This window comes from Eschscholzia californica, unplaced genomic scaffold (genome assembly GCF_041429995.1).
Source record: "Eschscholzia californica isolate CP2 unplaced genomic scaffold, dmEscCali1.0.p SCAF_6, whole genome shotgun sequence".
NCBI classification, from domain to species: domain Eukaryota; kingdom Viridiplantae; phylum Streptophyta; class Magnoliopsida; order Ranunculales; family Papaveraceae; genus Eschscholzia; species Eschscholzia californica.
Window position 1 is genome coordinate 30,960,496 of NW_028238483.1, and position 24,766 is coordinate 30,985,261.

The 24,766-nt window shown below is 34.8% G+C and overlaps 2 protein-coding genes and 1 pseudogene across 6 annotated transcripts; all 3 read left to right on the forward strand.

Annotated features, from left to right (window-relative positions):
* The first annotated feature begins 3,645 nt into the window (after window positions 1-3,645).
* LOC147533483 (phosphoglycerate mutase-like protein 1) lies at window positions 3,646-12,752 on the forward strand. 4 transcript variants are annotated; one of them, XM_086645306.1, is made up of 11 exons: window positions 3,749-4,002; window positions 4,352-4,420; window positions 5,192-5,253; window positions 5,374-5,481; window positions 5,633-5,712; window positions 6,028-6,190; window positions 6,538-6,612; window positions 6,749-6,837; window positions 7,536-7,655; window positions 8,080-8,124; window positions 8,225-8,587. In XM_086645306.1, exons 1-11 carry the CDS (start codon window positions 3,873-3,875, stop codon window positions 8,349-8,351), a joined length of 1,068 nt encoding a protein of 355 aa, XP_086501432.1. In that variant the 5' UTR covers window positions 3,749-3,872; the 3' UTR covers window positions 8,352-8,587. The 4 variants fall into 4 exon arrangements, with proteins under 4 accessions (XP_086501435.1, XP_086501432.1, XP_086501431.1 ...); XM_086645305.1 differs by having other exon boundaries at window positions 3,771-4,002; window positions 5,189-5,253; XM_086645309.1 differs by lacking the exon at window positions 4,352-4,420 and having other exon boundaries at window positions 3,646-4,002.
* LOC147533484 (Octicosapeptide/Phox/Bem1p family protein) lies at window positions 11,105-12,752 on the forward strand. Its single transcript, XM_086645304.1, has one exon. It carries the CDS (start codon window positions 11,105-11,107, stop codon window positions 12,599-12,601), a length of 1,497 nt encoding a protein of 498 aa, XP_086501430.1. The 3' UTR covers window positions 12,602-12,752.
* Window positions 12,753-13,025: 273 nt separating this feature from the next.
* On the forward strand, window positions 13,026-20,146 carry LOC147533485 (GTP-binding nuclear protein Ran1A-like; annotated as a pseudogene). Its single transcript, XR_015228126.1, has 3 exons — window positions 13,026-13,217; window positions 19,401-19,546; window positions 19,648-20,146. The product of XR_015228126.1 is annotated as a GTP-binding nuclear protein Ran1A-like (transcript).
* The last annotated feature ends 4,620 nt before the right edge of the window (window positions 20,147-24,766 follow it).

Sequence of the window (24,766 nt, forward strand, 5' to 3'; positions counted from 1 at the left end):
TTAAATTCACTCAGTGTTCATACAAGATATTCATCTTCACCACCACCTCTGGTAAACACTACCCAGGGGCGGACCTATGAGTAGACCAGGCGTGAGGATTTGTAAGAACTCATGTAGAAATGTGGCGGTGACAGAGTTGTAGCTCAGTGGGTAGTTCTTTGCTTCGCGCATGATCACAGTTTCACATCCAGTGCAATGCAATTCTAACCAATTTTTGCTCGTATTCTTTACATATTATTTTGACACCAGTTTTACCTTGATTCTTTTTAATATTATGAAAGATAAAGAGTTATTATGAGGGAGAATAGAAGATTCGGTATTTTTCCTCTCTACGTTTCTCCTCAAATCTAAAGTTGTTATCTCTTCTTTTATCTTCCCCTCGTAGAAGACGATATTCATTTGTAGAGACGGACTAGATTCATTTGTAGAGACGGACTAGTGTCTTTCTCTCTTTTTCTTACCTTCCCTTTTCAAACTATTATCTACTCTATCTCGGGAAAAAAAAAATCAAGATTTGAATATATGATAATTTGTGAAATTGATAGACATATACCTCATATATATATTTTTTGCTTACAGTACTTTAAGTTTATCCCGACTAGTTAAAAATCTTGGTTCTGCCCCTGACACCATCTCAGACGACCACCACCTTCGGCTAGTGCCACCACCACTACCACCTCTATGTTTCTTTCTCTATTGTCACCTCCATCTTCATCATCACATCCTTCATCACTGCCTCTTCGTCTTTATCGTCACCTCTTCATCTTCATCACCACCTCTTCATTTTCATCACCACGTCTTCATCTACTGCATGATCTTAAAGACAAGTCAATTTTTTTTTCTTTTTCTTCAAATCCCTGCTCACCTTCTTAACCATTAGTTTTCTCTCCATCATCACCTACTTATCTCTCTCTTCTATTTATTTATGAGTGAGGTCTTAAAAGAATACCTTTTGTTCAAAAAAAGATATTCTAAATATGTCTTCTCCCTATTGTTCACAAGGATATCCCATTGTAAACGAAATGGTTTCTATGAAAAGAGTAAATATCTTTTGCCAGAAGAGAGAGAGAGAGAGTACGAGGTCAGGGTGAACATCGGTTGGATAACCGACTTTTTGGGTCAATCCAAAGTCCAAACCGAAGGGTTCGATTTTTTCAGATTCAAATCCGAACCAATCTGTTCATGGTTTGGTTCGGTTACCGATCCGAGCTATGCATTAATGGTTTGAATCAGTTGGATAACCGAACCACCTGTGACATTTTACCATAAACAAAATTTTGCATTTTGCAACTTAAAAAGATGGAACTAACTTAACTATTAAATTAAGTTACAATTCTCCACGCCATTACTTTCTCTTAGACATGCATTAAGTTACAACATCAACAAACATGAAACTAGCTTAATTATTAAATCTCAGTCATCTATCATTCTCATCATATATTTATATTTATAATATATAAAAAATAACAATAAATAGTTTGGTTCGGTTTGTTCGGTTATCCATAAACCGATCCAAACCAATCGGTTTTGCCATTTTAACATCCGGATCACTATTGGATCGGTCCCCAAACCGTTCAAATTCGTTTATCGGATTGGATTGGTCGATTCGGATACTAAATGAACAACCTTATATGAAGTGGGGGTGAGTGTCAGTGAGAATTGACTTAGTGAACTTGACCGAGTCAGGTGAGATGTGACTGTGCCATATAGAAATAACAAGTGTATTTAAAAGTTTCCTTATCCTACCCGAACAATCTCCCACATATTTTTTCTAATTTTCCCCTCAACTACGGTAAGGTAACAATGTTAACGCGGTTGTCATCAATAGCTTGTTTTTTTTCGGTTTTTTTTTTCGGATGAAGGAACTCCTTCCAAACCGTCCCTCTCTCTCTCTCCTAGGTTTTGAAGAAAAAAAACAACCTTTAACTTTCTAGGGATTCCGGTGAAGGGATCTCCCTTCACCGGCGCAGATCTGTTATCCTGTCTCCTCTTCCTCTCCTATTGCTTTCGTTCCTCCCACCAACCACCATCAATGAAGATGAAAATCAACTACTCATAACCAATACAAGTCTTTATCTTCATATCCATAATAGAATCAACAATATCTTTTCAATCTTCTTTCATCTTTGAGAGAGAAAGGTGTTAACGGGATAGAGGGAGAAATACATAACTTTATGGGTGAACATCAAAAGAAGAACCCAATGACGAGCAACAAGAACAAGGGAAGGCTAAGAAATCATTTCTTCTTCTAGACCTGCTTAGATATATGTAGATCTGATATACATCCTTATATATAGTAGTATTAGATGTTCATAATTATCTCTTGATTTTCCTAGTCTGTTTTCTTTTTGTTGTAATACTTAGTCTGTTGTTTTAATTCATCATCATCATTAGACTTGTTGTTTTAGATTTCAGGAACAAAGGTGTGCAATTTCGAATTTCATTAACGTGTTGCCGGTTTTTCTAGGGTGAAGGCGGTTTTCCGATGATGAAGGCGGTTTTCCGACGACAAAGGTGGTTTTCCGGCAACAAAGGTGGTTTTCCGGCGAATGTGATAAATTAGTTTTCTTAAATTGTATTATCAGTTATTTTGGTGACCTTTAGGGTCTTTTCATTCGTGATCTTTAGGATCTTCTCATCCTTTTTCTATCTTTTTTCGTCAGAGTCTAGTCCAATTTCTGTCTTATTTATGAGGTACTTTGCATTTAAAGGTATGCAACTCTCATGAAGTTAGAAGAGAGAAATAACAATTACATCCATGTAAATAATGTGATTTTTATCACTTATGAATGTAAATCGATTCCCGTGGCTTCAAAAAAAAAAAAAAAAAAAAAAAAAAGCTTGTTTTTCTTTATCAAACATGGAGTCTGGTACTCAGTTTGCATGCCATATTCCATCCCGTTTTAATTTTATTTGGGTAAGGTAGTATTTGTTTTTGTTTCCTCTTAATAAAATATAAAATTTAATTTTGAAACAAAAAAATATAAAATTTAATTCGAATTGATTAAGTCAAATTTTAGCATGTAAATTTAGGTTTATCTAATTTAGGTTTGTTCTTTTAGAACTATTCATATTCATACGGATACGGAGTCAAATTAATCTGCCAATTAAATTCAAAAAAAAAAAACAAACACCACGAAAGAAATAAAATATGTTTTAGTTAAGTATATATTGTCTGAAAAACTATAAGATCATTGAACTCATTACCAAATCCAGTCACGTTCCGAAAATTAAGATTTAAACGAACAATATTCACGCAAATCATGTATTTAAGACCATAAACAATGAAACAAATATCACTGCATTGTCGAAGGATTAGCTCATTAATGGTAGTTATGCCCGTAATAAATCAAAAATCTTTGGCAAGAATAATCACAAGTAAATTTCAATTTTTTTTTTTTTTGGAAGTCGACTACGATCAACGTATGTCGTTTCATTTGACATTTATACATCAAAGATGTGATAAGCTCGATAACCGTCCACTGAAACTCTAACAGAACCGGGCCTATAGTCCAACTACATTATTTATGCCCTCATAATCCCAATTCAAATAAACCAAAAATCCCACCTTCTCTGGGATATGAACCTGAGACCTCCAAGACTTTCTGGAGTTTATGTTAACACCTTGGAACTACTTGGGCTACCAATGGTTGACTGTAAATTTCAGATTTAGAAAAGAGAGTCATGCCCCTTAAAAAAAATATGTTCATTTTTGTGCAAAATAACCCCAACCGGGCACTTTATCCATATCATTGGGCATATCTCATCTCGGACTGTTTTAAGAATCCGAACTTAAAAAAAAGGTGAAAGTTAAGGCTGAGAAGGTTGATAAGGAGTATTCAGAAATGACAAGCAGTGAGTGACTGACGGATATGTCTGCTATTAACTTGTTTATTCCACCATTAAAATCTAATAAGTTAAAGGGCATCACTCCCAGAAGAGGAAGAAGATCATCATCTCCTACTATTCTTCTTCGTACCTCCTCCTCCTCCTGTGTTTCAGGTAAGTTTCTTTTAAAACCCTATCCCTATCTCTCCTTATCTCTTTCTTATCTACTTCATTATCTACAATTTATCGAATTTAGGTTTTAGTGGTTTTGATTGATCCTAATTCATGATGTGAGTTTTACTCTTCAATGTATAATCAGTCTTGAAGTTCGTTGAAATCAAATAAACATTAGCATTTTTGTAAACTAAATTGCTAGCCAAATAGGTGAATGGAAAGAATTTAATGAGATAAAGTTGGTTTCTGTGAAAATAGTTTGTAATTGAACTATTATTATTTCGCCAATTGAAGATGAAATTATGAGAAAACTGGTGGAATTTGACTGAAATGTTGTTGTTGTTCATAGTTGAGTTCCGTCGGGAAATCGGTGAAGTCATCTCGTTTCATACTTCACTAAAACCACATCTTCCAATAGGTACCTCATTCCCAAATCTTCTTCGTTTTTTGAGGTAAAATGTTTATATATTGACCAAGGGCTAAAGAAAGAGTGAAGTACGTCGTATTTTAGGAAGAACAACATATACTTAAGTCGTATTCGTACAATCCGATATGTTGTTACACACTATACAACCTCGTAACCAAGTAAGTGTGTAACACACATAAGCATACGACTGATGCCGTAAGTGACCGAGAGTTTTTGGTAAAACTAGTAGTGAAATTCTCCAGAGGCGAGGCTTCTCCTTAGACTTATAAACTGACCACCACTCCCTCTGTCATAACCAATGTGGAACAAATCAAACATCGTTTTCTCCATGCGTTGGGACCTGGAAAACTATCTTCATCCTCCACAATGGGACATGAAAGGGTTTGGGGAATCTGGGTTTTGATACCATTTGTGGCTAGGGTCTTGGGCCTTCCTTGCCAAGTGTTCTTGGGCATACCTCACGCCAAAAGCTGCCTCAAGAGGTCAGCCTTTTCCTCGTACTTACAAAGCGACCACCACCCCCTTCGACAGTTGATGTGTGAGTGTGACTAACTTCAACACTGCATAGTAGTGAGTACTTTGTACGGTTTGAGTAGATCATATTTCTTGTACGTTTCCGATTTCGTAGCTTGTCATTTCAAGCGTTTCATAATGTTAAAACTTCAATACTGTTACTGAGGAACAGTTAAAGTGACATTATCTTATCATTACAAATCAATAAACCTACGGCTAATCATAACTTTCCTAGTTGGTTCTTAGCAGATATGGAAGGCGCAGCAACTCCGAGTCTGTACCCATTACACCGTTGTAAAACTTTGCATCTGGTTTGTTTTGATCACCTTTTCAATTTGATCAATGTCAAATTTGAGCTTGATTAGTTCAAAACTAACTTTTTGTTCTGCTGTATTCCAATGCATCTGTTTAATATATAACCACAAATTCAGGTGAGGCATGCACAAGGAATTCATAATGTAGAAGCTGAGAATGACTTAAACGCGTACTTATCTCCTGCACTTTTGGATGCAGCTTTAACCCCTCTAGGTTGGCAGCAGGTCCACTCTCTATCCCTTGCATATTTCTTCTTAAAGAACATGAAGTTTAATATATATATATATACTTTTCCTTTAGTCTAATCATGAATTGCACAATAAGTGTTCAATTGAGAGACCTACTCTCCTGTACAATTTTGTCCAATTTAAATAGGTCGATCATTTGCGCAAGCATGTTCACTCCTCTGGGCTTTCCAAAAGGATTGATCTGGTAGTAACATCTCCTCTTCTTAGGTAAGATTTTCGGTTCTCATAGTCGTAACTACTATTCATTTCTCTATTACACATGATATCTAAATGGGGTACTACATGGTTGAAAAATCTTAAGGTGGTGAACCATATTTGTTTAGAGACTGGAGTTTTCTTTTCTCTTCTTTCTTCAGTTGTTTATTTATTTGTGATTTTCTGTACCCTATTAATGGCGGGCAGATTTATGATAGGAGAGATTGGTTCGTTTATTTCTAAAATCCATCTTTACTTCTATAGTCTGGCAAATACAGAAGTTTGTGGAGGCATAATTTCATCGAATATGTCTCATCTCAATTGCAGGACATTGCAGACTGCAGTAGGAGTATTCGGAGGCGAAGGTTATGTGGATGGAATGGATGTACCTCCACTAATGATAGCAAATGCAGGAAATAATGATCGTTCTGCATACTCAAGTTTGAATTGCCCACCTTTTCTGGCAGTAGAACTGTGTCGAGAACATTTTGTACGTATCTCAATTACGTTGAGCATTACTCTGGGAGTAGGGTAACAAGCTTATTTCGATAAGTTCTAGTATTGCTGAGTTATTCATTTGCTGTTTGTTTGCAAGGATGAATTTTTAGCCCTGAAACATCAATATCGTTGATAAACTGTAACTCTGTGCTTGATATAAAAAAAAAAAAACTTCGCAACTCTTGAGAGTTTATTAACTTGCTCTTTTTTTGCTGGAGTTGCATACATTTTCTTATTAGAGAAATATGATCTATGTAACATAATATATTTTATTCATCCAGTTGTATTATGTATGTCCCACTTTGCTTTTTCCTAATTAGTGCTAACTTATAACTTCAGGGTGTTCGTCCATGCGATAAGAGAAGAAGCGTTACTGAGTATGAGCATCTTTTTCCTGCAATTAATTTTTCACTGGTGAGTACCTAATGATATAGGTACATAACCATGTACTCATGTGTTCTCGCTGTCAGGTCTGGCTGAACTCAGATTCTAGTAGAAATTTGTTGGAATTTTAGTTTCTAATTTTGTAAGTTTGTTTCTTTTTTTTAAGATAGAAAGTGATGAGGACGATTGGTGGAAAGCTGATATTAGAGAACCAAATGAAGATGTCGCAAATAGAGGGCTGAAGTTTTTGAACTGGTGAATACTTCTCTTTTGCCAGTACGAAATGTATTTGAGTATTTTTAGAGTCGGAATTTCTTGCTGCGAAACGCCCCCGCCAAAAGAGTGATTTTCCATTGTGGGGCCTTCCCGGTCAATAAGTTGGTGCACCTTCGTCCATTCTTTTGGAATGGTATGCGGTCCGTTTTCATAACTACCCGAGTAATCTCTAAAACACGTAGAAGAAAAAAGCTGCATAGAAATGTCATTTTATTATCGTGCAAACTGGTTTGACCAAAACTATCTTATTTCATGAAAAATCCGATCCTTATTATAAAGAATCAGACGTTTCTACTAATCATATTTTAGTATAAGCCATTTGCTCAGTTAGATAAATGACTTTATGCCTGTCTTAAGAAATTGAATGGTGAAACCAATATTAGTATTTTCCAAACTTGCAACCTCAATTAGTCATGCATGAATTTATTGTCGCTTATCAGTAGAATGAATCTGTTTATAGGTTTTGTTATTGTTAAGACACTCCGGCCATTGTTGAAACAACGTAACTGAAGAAGCACATAACTAACTCCAATCTCACTCCTATCGTGTACTCAATATTTTTCGTATTGTTAACTGTATTTTAATATGTACTCAAATGTTTATACACCGTAGGTAAGAGACAAATGACAAACGTATAATTCTACCACCGTCTAATAGTTTTTTTTTATTTCATCCAGGTTGTGGACAAGGAAAGAGAAGGAAATTGCAGTTGTTACCCACAGTGGGTTCTTGTTTCATACGCTAAAAGCATTGGCAAATCAATATAATCCAGTTATGAAAGAAGAAATCTGCAAACAGTAAGTGAAAATATAAGTTCTTTCAACAAAAAAAAAAAAAGGTGAAAATATAAGTTCCGAAACACAAAACAATTATCTTTCTTAGCATGTGTTCGAGCTAAGAGTAGAATATGGATACAAACCATGATTTTCTGTGGTTTCCTTTTGGCTCAAATACCCATGATTTAAGTAAAGTTCTACTTCCACACGTCCATGAAGATTGACCCTTGGAACGCCGAAAAATTACCTTAATATTTTTTTCCGATCTTTTGAAATACACATTCCTTCTGTAACCATCCGAGTCACACTTGATGTCTACTTCACTTGGTCGAAACCGAAAACAGAAAAACCAGATCTAAACACAAATTTTGTGGTTGGTTACTCTGATATTTGTTGAGAATATCAAAGATAGTGGTTCTAAGTTCTATATGTTATTCACCTGCAGCTTTGCCAACTGTGAACTTCGTTCAATGGTGATCATCGATAGAAAGTCAGTATCTCTTCCTTTATGAAATTTTTTCACAGAATATTGTCATCTGCTTCTCAATTCATTCTCAGGAATCTAATATCGGATTTTGTTGAATCTGCAGTTTGATAGGATCAGATTCCTCAATGACTAACTATCCTGGCAAGATTCCTTCCGGACCTGACCTCCCAAGCGATGATACCATTGATGAGAAACACCAACTAAAAACATCATCCAATTCGTCAACGTAAAACAAGCGGTAACCCCAAAACAGAGTTCAATACTTCAATCCACTCTTCATACTCTTTTATGAACTATTCCTTGTTTTATACTCTATTTCCACTCGCATAAAATCCAGTATCATGAACCAACTTAAAATCTAACTCTAGTATCTAATGGAAAGATATGAAGAAACATTCAAGATCAGATCAATATCATAACTGTTGTTATTTGCACAACTTCTTAATACAACAAGATATATCGAGTACATGCTTACGTGGGCTATAGTTTTCTATTGGGATTTTTCGCAGAGATCTAGATAGTATAGTGCAGGAGAATCCAATGATAAAGATTTATCCTGACTCGAATACTGTTAATGCTAAATTGATTAATATTATATGTACCACTATGTTTAATTTAGTATTATACATACAACTATATTAAATTTTTACGTACGTAATATACAAATCTATACTGACATAGTCAATCTATCATGTGGTTCCATGTGTATCCATGCATTTTCGTCGGACTTAGCCGCTAATTTTTGTGATTACTGTCTGATTTCTGCATGAAATAATAAAATAACATGTTCATGAATAAATAAAAAACTAAAATAACAGCAAAAATAATTCAGATACTATGGTTAACTGGATATGATAAATAAATAGAACCCATCTCAAATTATTCAAACAAATATAAATAATTAGAAAAGTTATATAATTAGCTGAAAAATATAGCTACTAGTTTATAATTATGATCATTGGATGTTCCAATAATGCAACTCTCATAAACAAAGAACCCAACTTGTAGTTGTATAAGAATGTTAGACAATAAATACTTGTAAGTTCTTTGTATGGGGAGAAAATGTAGAGTTGTTGAGGTATAATAGGCATTAATGGTGTATGGTGCATATGCATATATAATGATTCATGAGTGAGTGGAGAGAGAATCCTAAGCTAAATTGTTATTGAGCTGGTATCTGTACATACAACTCCTTCACATAAGAGGGTTGCCCGACAGTATGTTGAATCTGTAGGTGACCCACTTATGCGTTTCTCACGTGAGAGAGTTGTATGTACAGACGGAGTAAGTTAATACAACAACACACAACACCTCCGACAACGGGCCCAAGTTCAATTGAATAAAAAATGTGAAGATTATATAGTAATGAGGTCAAGCCTCAAAAAATGCAAACTAGGCTAAATTAAAAATGATGTATATAAAAAAAATGATGTATATAAAAAATACAAGAAAAAGAATGTACTTTTGGGTAGTAAATAAAGATTCAAGGTTGATGCTAACAGTTGTAAATTCCAGCAAGATACCAACCATAAAAGTATCAGAATTGTTATAATTTCAAGAATACTTTCAACCTAGAAGTAAAAAAAGCTCTTGTTGTCTTCAAAGTAGTAGTAGTATCTATTTAGAGTTTCTCTCATCAGTTTCTCTCTCTCTCTACTGTGTCTCTGTTTCTGCAAACATTTCAACTAGTTTAGTAATACTTCCTTCTCCCAAGAAATAATATTATATATATACAACAAGCTAGTAATCATTCATTTATATATATTATATTAGGGTATAAGCTGTATTCTTGTATAATCTATATGAAAAAACAAGAACAAAAAGAGAAAAGAAACCATTGAAATGTAGAAAAGTGAAAAAAAAACAGCAAATCTACTATGTTACCAGCTCACACACAGCCCAACCTCACCCTCATTTCCAAGCCTTACGGCACCCTTTTCTTTTTCTTCTTCTTTGACCTTTTTGGTATTTATTTGTTTATCTTTTCCACTAGTTAACATTACATAAAAGAGGACACAAGGCACCACAAGTAGGTTATATTATATGGTCACTAGACCTCATACCATTGTTTATGTTATTTGTTTAACTTTGTTTAGATAAATTCAAAGATTGTGTAAAAGGTAAAATATGCACACTTGGAACAATTGTTGTTCGAAATTCAGTTGTGTTCATGGAATTGAGAGTTTTCTTTATGGTCACTAGAATTCATACAACTCCAACCAAAGATTGTCCATGGAGATATCAATAGACAATAGTCTAAGTTTTGTCAAGTAACTCCCACCAAATATTGTCGACGGATATGTCAATAGTCTAAGTTTTGTCTAAGTAGAGTCACTGTTTTGCAAGATCTCTCAACTGCTCGTGGTTGCGGGATCTGATTTTCAGACTTTTACTGCACCTAAGAAGAAATCTAACGTAACGGAGAAGAAGTACGTTTAGTCCAACCAGTGCTGCGTGTACTACTGAATCAAACCTCTCCACACTCACAAGCATTGCCTCGTCATCTCTTCTCATCTCCGAACGGCGGATTTATCACGCAAATACATAATTTTATTCACTACTTTCTTTCTCACTCTAAACTCAATACAACCACCTTTAATATCCCAACAAGTGTAAATCCTCATTCGCCTATAACCGTTAAAAATCTATTGGACGAATCCAACGAACCAAATCCATCAGATCAAGTGGGAGAAGCCGTCCGCGGTCCGCCCATTTGTATCATTTTTCCGAGTATTAATTAGGTGGGTCCCGCTACTAGCACAACCAACTCCAATAAAAGGATCGTTTGGTTCTTTCTTTCATTTTCCACATTCACACATGAACCCTCAAAATCAGAGGAACAAGTCACGCGCGATTTTAACTTTCCCCACCGAATCCATGGCGCACTAAAACCCCAAACTATATCTCTCTTTCTCGCTCTCCATCGTCAAGACGAAACCCTAACCCTAGTTTCTCACTCTTGTTCGTTGATCTGATTACTTCGATGGAGAATTCTTACTCTTCTTACGCCGAATCAGGAGATTCATCACCAAGATCACGAGAGATTGACAGCGAACATCACTCCTGGGATGAACTTCCTGCTAATTATAAGGTGAAATTTATGTGTAGTTATGGTGGTAAGATTCAACCTAGACCTCATGATAATCAACTTGCTTATGTTGGAGGTGAAACTAAAATTATTGCTGTTGATCGTAATACTAAATTCTCAACTGTTAATAATAAACTTTCATCAATTTGTGATTATGAAATTAGTTTGAAGTATCAATTACCAGGTGAAGATTTAGATGCTTTAGTTTCTGTTACTAATGATGAAGATCTTGATCATATGATGATTGAATATGATCGTCTTTATCGTGCTTCTGCTAAACCAGCCAGACTTCGTCTCTTTCTATTTCCTATGAAATCTTCAAATCCTTCTAGTTTTACTGGTAAAGATCCTAAAAGTAATCAACAGTGGTTTGTTGATGCTTTGAATTCTGCTCAAATTCAACAATCTCTTGATGCTACTTCACCTCCGGCATCTGATACTCCTAGTAATCCTGATTTTCTGTTCGGATTGGAGAATACTAACAACAACAATAAAGGAATTACTCCAGCTTCTCCGGTGGCTAAATTGCAAGATCCTTTGCCTGAATCAACAATTCATGAACCAATTCAAACACCAGATCAGGTTCAAGTTGGATCTGATTTCGGTAGAGAAGAACCGATCGTTTCTCAGGCAGAGATTCAGAGGCAGATCCATGAATTACAGAGGATGCAGATCTCTAATCAAGAACAAACTATGTATCAGAGAAATAGTGATGAGAATTTGAACAGAGGTTTTCATGGAGATTATTATGTTCAGAAATTTCCAGAAAGTACAGTTCAGGCTGGTAATCAGGTACCGGTACAACAACCACCGGTTTCAGTTCCTCAAGGTTACTGGCAAGAAAGGCATATAACGGCACCACCGGCTACCGGAGCTGATCATCCTGTTTACTTGATACCAACACCTTCCGGTTACTATCAAGCTCCAACTACAGTACGTCAGGTGGCAACTGGTCAAGGTTATTACGCGATGCCTAGAGATGTTTACAGGGAACAGCCGGTGTACGGCGTTCCACCACCACAACAAGCTGCTCAGTCACAACAGCAAGCACAACAGAGGATGGTAGCAGGATATGGTGAAGGGGTTGGGATGGTACGACAACCACCACCACAAACTGGAGGAGGAATGACAATGGCAATGGCGGACGGGACTTATGCTCAGGTGGGGTATGACAGTGCAGGAAGGCAGGTATACTATACCACGGCGGCTCCAGGAGGAGTAATACAACCACCGCAACCTTCATATGCGACCGTGACGGCAGGAGGAATGGATTTGAGACAACAACAAATGGGTGCAGTAGGAGGAGGAGGAGCTTTAGCTGTTAATCAAGAAAGTGGTGGTGGTAAGATCCCTAATCAGATTCAGAAGCCATCACCTCAAACTTCTGTTTGATTCTCTCTTTATCTTTTCTGTTTGTTAATTCATATTAATCATATACTATTAGCTATCTAGAATTGTTGAATTCATGCGTGATGTTTCTGTTATTAAACTCTTATTTTTTTCGTTCTCTACTGTGTTTAACTATTAGTTTTGTAGTTAAAAATCTTATCGACTCTATTAGTTTGCTTTCTGACCAGCTAAATGATAGTAGTAGTATGCCCCAATGAGTGGGCAGACCTTGGAGGCTGACGGCCGTTACTGGTCTCATGTCTCTCTCTCTCTCTCTCTCTCTCTCTCTCTCTCTCAATTGGTTGGTAAAATCCGGCTGCCTGCTTGGATTTCGGACGGCCGTCTACATTGGATTTCGGACGGATTTCGACTTACTTTTTAGGGACATAAGGTCATTGTTGTTATGACCGGACAATAATGAAAATTGATGATAAAGAGTGGTGGTCCAAGGGAAGATCAACCTGGTTGGGATGTAGTGCCTGAAAAGGAAACGGTGGTGGTGACTGGTGAGGAAAGGTGGTGGTGGGTTTTTGGGGCTGAAACTTTTGCAGGCGATTCAGGTGAAGGTCTGGATTCAAGACAGGGAAAGAGAGTTAATGAAGGTAAACAGGGTGGTGGGGTTTGGGGTGCAAGTTGCAAGTGTGAAAATTGTGACAGAGAAAGTCAAGAGGCCAATAAGGGATAAGATGCTTCTTCTTACTTGTCTGGCTTTCTCTTCCATTTTTCTAATGGTGGGGCTCCTCCTCTCTAATAAAATACACCCAAACTTGATTTACAAGTTACAACCCCAAATCTCACTCATAACTCATCTATAATATGAGCTCATAAAGATACCTTATAGGCATAGATAGCTCCCTGCCTTTGAATAATTTGTACAAAAATGATGAAAATCTAGTCTCAAATCTAAGGTACATGATTGGATTTCACGTCCTATTTCTCTATTTTTAGTTGTTATGGTAGAATCACTCCATCCACTTCATATTTTAGTCCTATAATTTGAGCTTGTTTATTGTTATAAATTGTGTGCAATTTCTTTACTCGAGTGATTAGATAGACAATCGTGACTTGTAAGACCTATTACTTGTATCATATCATTTTTTTTTGAATCATGTCTATTGAGATTATAAGGCTCTTCTCTCTTACTATTACTGATATTTCTACTCTTGTTTCATAAGCAGACCAAGACTCAAGTTATGGTCATATCTAGGGCTTATCCATTCTTATATTATAAGAGAAAGAAAAAGCTTGGGGACTCTTCATTTAAAAAATTGTTTATAAATTGAATAAGCACAGCTGTTATGTTTAGTGAAAGTGAAACATGTTGATTAGAGAAAGGGTCATAGTTGAACAACAACCCTATAGTAAAATTGGACCCACACCATCTGAGCTGCCCCATCTCTAAGGGATTATGGAGTTTGAAAGGTTCTTTTTTTTTTTTTTTTATTTTATTTTACCCTGATTTTCAGTATAAGAAAGTATTAGGGGTAGGAGAAAAGTTGTTATGAATCTTTTTTTTTATTTTACTAAACCCTTATTTCTAAACCTAATCCCTTCTAGATGACACCTTTAACAGAGGAAGATTGCTTAATTACCAACAATTTTGCTACAAGATTCTAACCAATTCTTTGATGTGGAGGAAGAAAATCTGAAAATCTGAAAATCAATTAAAATTCCACTCTAATGATGATGTTGAGTTTGCCTTTGAACAAAAAATTTCAAAAGTAATCTTTGTGGTTCACTTCTTTGGGGATGTTTGAATGTTGAAAATGGGTTTTCTTTTTTACGAGATCAACTATTTAAACTGAAAGAGGAAACCAAGTTATGAATGGAACTTTGCTCTTTGTTTGATTACTTTTTTGTCTTTGTTGAATGGCAACCAAATACCCACCTTTCTCACTGTCTCAACCAAGTCAACCAGAACGTCAATGGGGCAGCTAAAAATAGTGAGTGTATATAAAATTACCCAAGTGGATTTCAATTGTTTATAAAAGTGAAAACTCAACTATGAATTTGGTTATAAGCACTCTAAGAGTATCTCACTTCAAATATCTATGTTGGAAATTAGAATTGTTGGATGTAAAAGATTTAAGTGCTTTTGGGTAGTACTTGTTGAAAACCTTGCAACATTGAAATTTCCAATGGCAAGCTACTCTCATCATTCATTGTCTATGTATTATTAGTTAAGGAATCTTCTTTATTTAGAAATGGAGAACCCTAACTCAAATTCTTCAATTATGATGTCAAACTCATATGACAATGTGTGTAACTATTTGGGACTAACTATATTTCTACATTCCATTTTAGTTTATTTAGTGTTAAAAAATACTTGCATGATCTTAGAGCGCATTACCCTAAAGCTAAGAATTGCATGATCAAATGAATAAAAAATTAAAAAGATGGAATGTAATATTGATATTAGTGTAACCCTTCCCATACCTAGGATAACAATTAAAACTAGCAGAGTTAAATAACAAATACATTTCAAAAAGTTTCTCAAAGGTTGAGTCTACTTATGCTTTTATTATTTTGAAATTGTATACAAATTCGACTACATACCTCTACTACTAACTACCAATTATTAAAGAGAATGAACGAATCCAATAATAAGATGGGGATTGATAGGGGTGTTCTTGTTGTTATGCTCACAATTACAATTATCTATTTCCTCACTTCCTACCATTTCATAGCAGCTTTCAAAAGTTTCCTCTTTAACTTCCATCCATATGGACAATATGAAAAATAGAGCCAATGCCATAGGCTTAAACCTAATAATACTCTGTTTTGATCTCCTTTCCGTTCTTGCAATAACCAGAAGGGTGACTTTGTACGCGCCCCACCTTTTCACATATTTTGTCTCTAGGCAGTCCCATCACTCCTTTACTTTTTATTCTTCTTTTTATTCCAATTTTCTTTCCGAATCTTCATCGCAACATCTTTTAGTGTTTAAATATACTAAAAAAAAAGACTTCAAAAGATCAAAATTTCTTGTAAAAACCAGTTCTAAAAACTCTGATTTTCTTTTTTAATGATTTTATTTTCTAATCAAGTGTGTGAAAAATTTGGAAATAGTTAAATCCTAGAAAAGTATTCATCGTCGATTTTGGATTGATTTCGAATAATTTGTAAGTAATGTTGTTTACTAGATCTGACAATTTATGAATAGTCTCAGATTCGTATCGATCTGAAGGGTCTTGAACCAGAAAACTAAAGCTATAGGTACAGCCTCCGGCTGGCCGAGACCACAAACAATGTTCCGAACTATTGAAGATTATGCTTGATTGACCGGAGTCAGTGACTCAACCTAGCGTCTACAAAAAAAAAAAAAAAAAAAAACATGGAACCTATATAGACACCCTCTCGTAAATCAAAACAACCCCTATGGGACTAGATAGCAGATAGTGTAGTACTTTCGCATAAATAGATTCAAGTCCTTCATTTCTTTCGGACCTGATTATTGCGAACAAGCATTACATACAACAACTAATGCAAACTAAAAAAAATAACCAAAATTGTAGCCAAATGAAGTTTTCATATCTACTATATTAGGAAGAAATTTGATTCATATAATATGGATTAATATTTTTGAAGGTTGTCGCACCAATAATTAACTGTATTACTCATCAAACTATACAATAAAAAATATAATATATAGTAAAATAATGAATTTATATATTACTAGAAGGATCATTATATTATAATAGCATGAAATACATCATGTAGTACATTATGTATCATGAGATAAGGAAACCCTTAAACGGTAATTTAAGCAATATAACTATATAAACAAATTGAAATGGTCCCAACAAGAAGAAAACCTAATCTTAAAAGTTTATAACAATGAACTTATAAACCAAACAAAAAACATGATAATTTTATTTTGGCCCCTCACTTTTTAATTCATTTTGCATCCTCGTTTTAGTTGTTTATTATTTTCTCATCCCTTGAATCATTTTAGTGTTTGTGTTTGGTCTTCATGAAATATTTTTTTATTTGGTCCCCAAAAAATAATAAAATGTCGTAATGATCTTAATTTGTAACTTAAGTCTTATATTTTCAATTATTATTTTAATAAATTAATTGTTATCTCATTTTATTTTAAAAGTGAGTATTAAAAGCGATAAAAATAAAATTTGGTGTGATGAATAGTGATCTGGTGGGAGTTTTGGTGTTTTGTCTTTGGGTTCAAAAATTTGAAAACACCAAATAATTTGGTGAAGATTCCTTTTTGGTGAGTAAATTGGTGCTAACCATTCGGGATGCTCTAGGCCCTAATTCCACTTTGTTGGGATTTGGGTACCCATTTGTGTACTTATGGATTATATTTAAATGCTTTCACTCCAATATTATCCTCCGTATGTCTTTACTAAATTAAATGCTTCAACAAGCCGAAAAGTTTATTTTTATCGATCATTCACCAAATAAAATTTCCTATGGTGATTTTGAATCAACAAAATAAGTCATGAATTTGATGAATGGACACTTGTTGTAGTTCGTGATGATCTGCCTTCAAGATTAATTGGTCCACCTAATGAATAAGATGGTCATGACTAGATTTAAGGTGAAAATTTGACATAATAATTGTGGAAACACAGAGTTCTAAGGAGAGAAATAGAAGAAATTGCAAAGGGAGAAAGGGAGAGAGGAAAAAAGAAAGAAAAAAGGGTTATAAGAAGTGAAGAGGAAGGGTGTCTTAAATGGTGGAGATCAATGGAGAAGAATGTCGTCTTTGGAACTTAAGATTTTGGGATGACATGTAGATATTCTTGGAGGGGCAAAATCGGGTAAGAAAAATACGTGTATCTAACATCTAGCAAAAGCAGGGCCGGCCCAAGTATATCGGGGGCCCCAAGCGAAATTAAAAATTGGGGTCCCATACAATGGATATTAGAAAAAGTTTAACAAAATTTAAACAATGTAAAGGGTATAAATCGAACCCCTTGACCTTTTATCCAAGATCTAAACTCTTTACCACTAAGCTACGCCTTAAATTATTTTCGAAATTAGTTTGAAGTATAATTAGTTTTTTTAAAGTTATATACGAAATATGAAACATGAGGCCCTTGATTATTTGGGGCCCAAAGCGACCGCTTTGGTGGCTTTGGTCACGAGCCACCTCCGAGCAAAAGATAAGACGGAAAAATGAAAAAAATGAACCTAAGTGGAAGCTAGTTATCTTTAGGGGCCATTATGGTATCGATTCAATGGGGTCTTTCATCCTGATCGCAGGAGAAATTACCAAACGTCTAGCATTCCCTCACGCTTGACGCTAATGAGTTTTTATTTGAGAGAAAAAGTAGACTAAGCCTTCACCGTATAGAATATGAATGATAAGTAATAACAACATAACACTTCAAGGTCGAGCAAACCATTATCATTTGTTCATAACAAGAGATTTTGTATCAAGAAAGTGGTATGAGATAAAAGGTATTTGGGATTTTTGAGGGAGCCAAAATAGAATTTTTCCCATAAAAGAAATTTCCAAGTCTTCCCTCAAACAACTTCATCTTTCTTTGTCGGCACTTGCTTGCCCAAGTGGTTGGAAGTATTGGCATAAATTCCAAAGCTATGGAGGTCCCAGATTCGATTTTCAGAAGAGGTGAAATCAAAGATTTATTAAATTTAGGTTATTAAAAATGTTTAAATAATGTAATAATTTGTCGGTCTTTAGAAATCTTTCATGTTGTTTGGCTTTGAAACTTCTTTTATTAATAATTTAATTTAGACGGCGGCGTGCTTATCACATCTTGGTAATGTTTTAATATCTTGTAATGGACTAATGTAGATAGGGTTGGGAAAACGGTCCGGGAATCCGAGTCCCGGCCCGGACCGTTTGGACCCGCAACCCGACATGTACCCGAGCCGGGCTTACCCGGCCCGAGAGAACCGGGCTTATAGGGCGGGCCTCGGACCGGCCCTCAATTCCGAGTCCCGGCCCGTTTGGCCCGTCCGACACCCGAGCCCGCTGGAGAGCCCGACGGACAGCCCGATAGAAACTACAATCCGTGTGAAATGATTTAGATCCGTAGATAGGGCATCTGTTCGTATTATATCTGGACAATTGGATCAAGTTGTCCCTTCATTTCTTATAAAACCCCTCCCCAACCAAAAACCCTAACAACTAACCCTAAATAATCTCTCTTTCCGCCTCTCTCTCGCTAACTCAGACGGAAATCTGTAATTAGGGTTTTGAATTTCGTTGCTCAACTTCAAGACTAGGGAATCTCGAGTACTGTTTTCAGGTATAGACATGTTCTCTTTTTGTTTTATTTTTCCTATTCTTGTTTTAAATTAAAAGAAACCCTAATCCGACTTGATTTGTGGTGAAGAACTCATCATCTCCAGTGTCTGGTTGCTGAAAGCCCTAATTTCTTTTTTACTTGGTTTGTTTGTTTATTGTTTTTCACTTCTTCTACTTGTTCCTAGGGATAGGAGAAAAGAAAGTTTGAATTTTTGTACTCACAGTTCATGAATCTGCTATTGGGTTGAATTGAGTCTAGAAAAATACTTTTCTTCTAAGTTAGAACATTGAAGAAGTGGTAAAAATAGAAAAGGATTCATGAAAGATGATGAAGATATTGTTTTATTTGTAATGAACTCAGTTATTTCTTTGATGTTTGTATAGTGTGTACATGTTCTAGTACGATGTTCAATATTCTTAGCCGTTAGGGTTTAATTGAGATGTAAATTTGAATCTAAAAGTTTTTCACCTTCTAAGAATCTTCGGATTAATCGGAACAAGATTTTGTTTTTCTTTTAAAATTTACTTCTCCTGATGTTGTTTTATCCCTCTATTCTATTGTAGGAGTTCATCCTTGCATCTTACTGTTGGGATACAGCCGGTCAAGAGAAATTTGGTGGACTCAGAGATGGTTATTATATCCATGGACAATGTGCGATCATTATGTTCGATGTTACAGCTCAACCGACATGGCACAGGGATCTCTGCAGGTCTGTTATACAAACTCCGATCTTCTTATTTGCTGTTGTTTAAGTATGTTCGTGGTCGCATTTTCTATATGAATTTAAATGAAATGGGTATGATTTTTTAGGGTTCGCGAGAATATTCCAATCGTTCTTTGTGGAAACAAGGTTGATGTCAAGGACAGGCAAGTGAAAGCAAAGCAACTTACATTCCACAGGAAGAAGAACCTGCAGTACTATGAAATTTTCTGCCAAGAGCAACTACAATTTCGAGAAGCCTTTCTTGTATCTCGCCCGAAAGCTAGCAGGTGATGTTAACCTCCACTTTATCGGGTCTCCTGCTTTTGCCCCTCCAGAAGTTCAAATTGACATGGTTGCACAAGAAAAGCATGAACAGGAATTGCTCCAAGCTGCAGCTCAGCCTCTTCCAGATGATGATGATGATGCATTCGATTAAATGTGATGATAATATTAAACCATGTAGCATCAATGATCCTTTGATTGGGAAGATTTGTGTTAGGAATTTGAGTGCCCAAAGACTATGCTGTTTTTTCTTATTTCAGCTTTAATGGGTTTGTGTTATTAAGGAGGGTCATTGTTTGAAGTAAATGGTTGAGACAAAAAAAATTGGTTTTTTTTTTTTTTTTTTTCAAGTCACAAAAACCCGAGCCCGTCCGGCCCGAGCCCGTCCGGCCCGAGCCCGTTGGAACCCGCTCGGGCAGCCGGGCTCGGACGGGCTACGGGCTCTTATAGTCAGTGTTTGGTCCGGCCCGATCCGCCCGACTCCCTATTGCGGGCTCGGCTTATTCGAGCCCGATTCGCCCGAGCCCGTCCGAGCCCGTCCGATTCCCACCCCTAAATGTAGATAGTACATAGTAGTCTGCTTTCTTACAAAAAAAAAAAAGAAAAGAAAAAAGTTATCCTTCTTTTTTAATCCTAATAAAGATTCATTGAAGTTGCCTAAAAGAAGTGCCGATAAGCCACGCATGCAATAAAAGGATTTTTTAAAGGATTTTTTATTGAAAAACCCAAAAAATGGGCTCAAATACAAAACCAGGCCCACTATGTATTAATATTAGTTGAAAAACCCATTTTTTTTAAAATAAACAAAGATCAAACCCTTTTCCTGATCCCAATGCTCATTTACTCATCTCTAAGTAGTCATATTTTCAGATAATACCTCTTTTGCCCTTTATATATTAAGGATTTTTTTCCCTCTCAAACTTCCTGTATATATTTAGTTTCCCTCTTTACAAAACTATTTTCCTTCCATCCTCTCTCTCTCTCTCTCATATTTGGCAGCGAAATATCACACACAAATCATAACCGGACTGAGCATCCCGATCATTTCGCCGGCAATCTCTCTCCTTAAATCTCTCCCCTTCCATCTACAGGTACTTTATCTTCACAGAAAAGTATTTCTTGATCTTCATCTTTCTTCCATCTTTTCTCTCTCTAGATTCATCTTCATTTCACTTTATTTTCATACTAACCATTTTTATCTATTTCTGTTCATCTTTATCACCAACACCATGTTTTGTTCATCTTCATTTAAGCATCTTCATTGCACCTTCATTTCATGCTAACAATCTCTATCTATTTCTGTTCATCTTTATCATCAACACCATGTTTTGTTCATCTTCATTTAAGCATATGATTTGTTCTTCAAACTTAAGCATATGATTTGTTCTTCAATGTTTGATATCTTTTTAGATCTATTCTTTTAACTTTAATATGATATTTTTGTTCTAAGAAAACAAAAGTACAATTTTAGATCTGTTTTTAAGTTTCTCTCTCTAGATATTACGTTTTTAACATATTTTGATTTTTAACAACCAAATTGGTTGTTGTTTTAAGCATTTTAAAATATGTTTTTAGTTCGATTTTAATACATCGAGCAAATTTACAAATGTTTTATTCATTTTTATTGATGTTACCACCAGAACTCAGATTTGTCCCTTCCACAAATTGATTGGTGTTTTAAGCAATTTAAATTTGTTGTAGAAACAATGTTGATGCAACTAGCAAACTGGAAAATATTTTATATATTTCGTCATTTTTAAGAACTGAAAAAGTACAAACTTAGATCTATTTTTCGGTTTCTCTCTCTAGAAATTACGTTTTAGTATATATTGATGTTTAACAGACAAATTGAAAAGTATTGTAAGCATTTTAGAATATGTTGTTAGCACAATGTTAATACAACGAGCAAACTGAAAAATGTTTTCTGTATTGTTATAGTTGTTACCATCAAAATCCAGATTTCGTGTCTTACAAAAATTGATTGGTGTTTTAAGCATTTTAAATTTGTTGTAGAAACAATGTTGATTCAGGGGCCAAACTCGAAAATGCTTGCTCCAAATATTCACTTAGTGATTGTGTTTTTTAACTTAATAATATTTTCGGCAATGATGATTTTTTGGTTGCAGTTCCTTGGTTGATGTTTGCAATTCCTAACTTGCTATCAACATCTTCTTAGATGTTTATGTTTTTGCAATAATGCTTTGAGCACGAAACTATTATTAGCAATAAAGATTTAATTACTTCATTTGTCATCCTTCTCTCTGCAAGTACATTAATGTTCCAAACAATTTCAAATATGTTTTAGTTATACCAAGGGTTTGGTTTCTTTTATTAAGTTGCTCTCTGATAGTTTTTATTTGTTTGAGACATATTTTAAAATGTTACTGTACATTTTCAGAATAATAATCAAATTGTGAAATGTTGACAACATTTATGTTTGTGTCCAAGTTTGCATGCTATATGTTTTTGGAAAATTTCTGAAGCTGATAACAATGTTATAATTGTCCTATGCAAGGAACCATTTGCTGCCATAAAGCGGAAAGAAAAGGGAGAAATGAGAAGGAAACAGAGGTGGTTGAAGGAGAGAGGAAAAACATCCTTGGGATAAAAAAGTTGTCCAGATTAAATGTACCTTAAAGTCGGGCTAGAAGAAACTTGCACAAAGAAAACGGGCAGAATTGACAACTTTAACGAAGATTGGAAAATTAATGAAAATAATTGTTTTCGTGTCAACAAAACTCAAAATGTTTTGGATTCTTAGAGTGGGATTTCCGCTGTAAATACATGTTTATATAGGTTGGATTTTGTTGTGAGGAAATTTGCAGATGCTTTTGCAATAAGCTTCTTTTGTTTATTGCAAAACCGAAAAAACAAGAGCAAATTTGTTTTCGCTTTGAACAAACTGAGATGTGTCAGAAGTATTTTGATGTGTTGTATTTGTCAATATGATTTGTTCGATAATAGTGTTCTGTTTTATTTTCTTTTTTTTGTTTGCAAAAAAATGGATGTTATCTTCGAACAAAATCGGAAATGTAGATAAAACTGACTAAATAAATCAAACATTTTCGAGTTTGCTCGTTGCATGAACATTGTTTCTAAAACAAATTTAAAATGTTTAAAACATCAATTAATTTTTTTTAAGGCACAAAATCTGGATTTTGGTGGTAACATCAATCAAGTTATGTTGAAGACATTTGGGGTTCTTTTTCAAACATTTATGGTTTTGTTGACGACATTTTGTGTTCAGTTTCAGACATTCAGGCAAATGTTGATGATTTTTAAGTGCTTTACTTGGTAAAAAAAACTTTTGTCTTCGTTTAGCATTTTGGGTGGTTTTGAAAACATTTATAGTTATGTTAAAGACATTTTGGGTTCTGTTTCAAATATTTACAGGTTTGTTGTAGTTATTTTGGGTTTTGTCCCAGACATTCATTGATTTGTTGATGAATTTTGGGTGTTTTAAAGTCTTTGTTCTTAGTTTAGCATTTTGGAGAGTTTTTGAAAACATTTAAAAATATGTTGAAGACATTTTTGGTTTTGTTTCAGACATTCAGGGGAATGTTGATGATTGTTTAGGGTTTTACTTGGTAAAAAAACTTTTGTCATTCGTTTAACATTTTGGGGTTTTTTTTTTGAAACATTTAAAGTTATGTTGAAAACATATTGGGTTATGATTTAAACATTTGCGGTTTTATTCTTGACATTTTCAAGAATGTCACCTACAATGTTGGACATGTTCATAACATTTTATGATTAAGTTAACAAAAAATTTGTTCTTCAAAATATATGAGATGCAGAGACAATAAACAGTTTGTCTCAAGAATTAAACAAAATATGAAGAAACAATCAATAATGTTATGGACATTCTTCAGGTGCGTTTTTTACATTGTTTGACACTCTTTTGGATGAATAAGAAATTTACAAAATAAGAGTTAGCCATGTAAGGATCCATTCACTATACAACATGAGTTAGAATGTTTGGAACAATATATAAAATTCATAGACAAAAAGAAGAGTTTCTAAGACAAATAAGCAACATATTTGCAAATATCTAATTCATGTTGGAGACATACGGAAGAATGACAATTACAATTGGGTTCGACATGATTCACAAACTAGCTTTTCTTATCATTATTTTGAGAAGTAACAGGTACTCTATCCGGTTCCATAGATGAAAATTCTGCAAGCGGAATGAACAAATGATTATATGCAGTAGGAATATTGGAAAATGCTCGAGACATTAAAACGAACGTTATCAACATTTCTAAAAATGTTTAGCATTAGCGAAAAATGTCAAAGACATTCTCATTCAGAATGAATCCCGAATATGAAGAGCAAAAATATAGATTAAACAATTGATAAGTATGCTTTTAACAAAAGAGAAAGTGTTCTCATTATTGAAGAAGTGTCGGTATTTTGAACAACAAAAAATGCTTAACGAAGAACAATCACTTTTGTACCAAGTAAAAAAAAAATATCATCAACAACCCCTAAATGTTTGAAACATAACCCAAAATGTCTTCAACTTAACTTTAAATTTTTCCCAAAACCCCTAAAATGCTTAACGAAGAACAAAAGCTTTTTTACCAAGTAAAACACCCAAAAATCAACAACAAAACCCTAAATGTTTGAAACAGAATCCCAAATGTCTTCAACATAACTGTAAATGTCTCCAAAAAAACTCCTAAAATGCTTAGCGAAGAACAATAGCTTTTTACCAAGTAAAACCCCAAAAAATCATCAACAAACTCCTAAATGTTTGAAACAAAACCCCTTAACGAACAACATATTCTAAAATGCTTAAAACACCTGAAAATAGATCTAACTTTGTACTTTTTGGGTTTTGTCCCAGACATTCATGGGTTTGTTGATGAATTTCGAGTGTTTTACTGAGTAAATAAGTATTTGTTCTTGGTTTAACATTTTGGGGGGTTTTTGGAAACA

Excerpts from the sequence above, each read along its gene's own strand:
- LOC147533484 (XM_086645304.1), top strand. The coding sequence starts at position 11,105 with ATGGAGAATTCTTACTCTTCTTACGCCGAATCAGGAGATTCATCACCA.
- LOC147533483 (XM_086645305.1), top strand. The coding sequence starts at position 3,873 with ATGTCTGCTATTAACTTGTTTATTCCACCATTAAAATCTAATAAGTTA. Across the intron at positions 4,003-4,351 it reads CTCCTCCTCCTGTGTTTCAG|TTGAGTTCCGTCGGGAAATC; the intron begins GTAAGTTTCTTT and ends TGTTGTTCATAG. Across the intron at positions 6,838-7,535 it reads GGGCTGAAGTTTTTGAACTG|GTTGTGGACAAGGAAAGAGA; the intron begins GTGAATACTTCT and ends TATTTCATCCAG.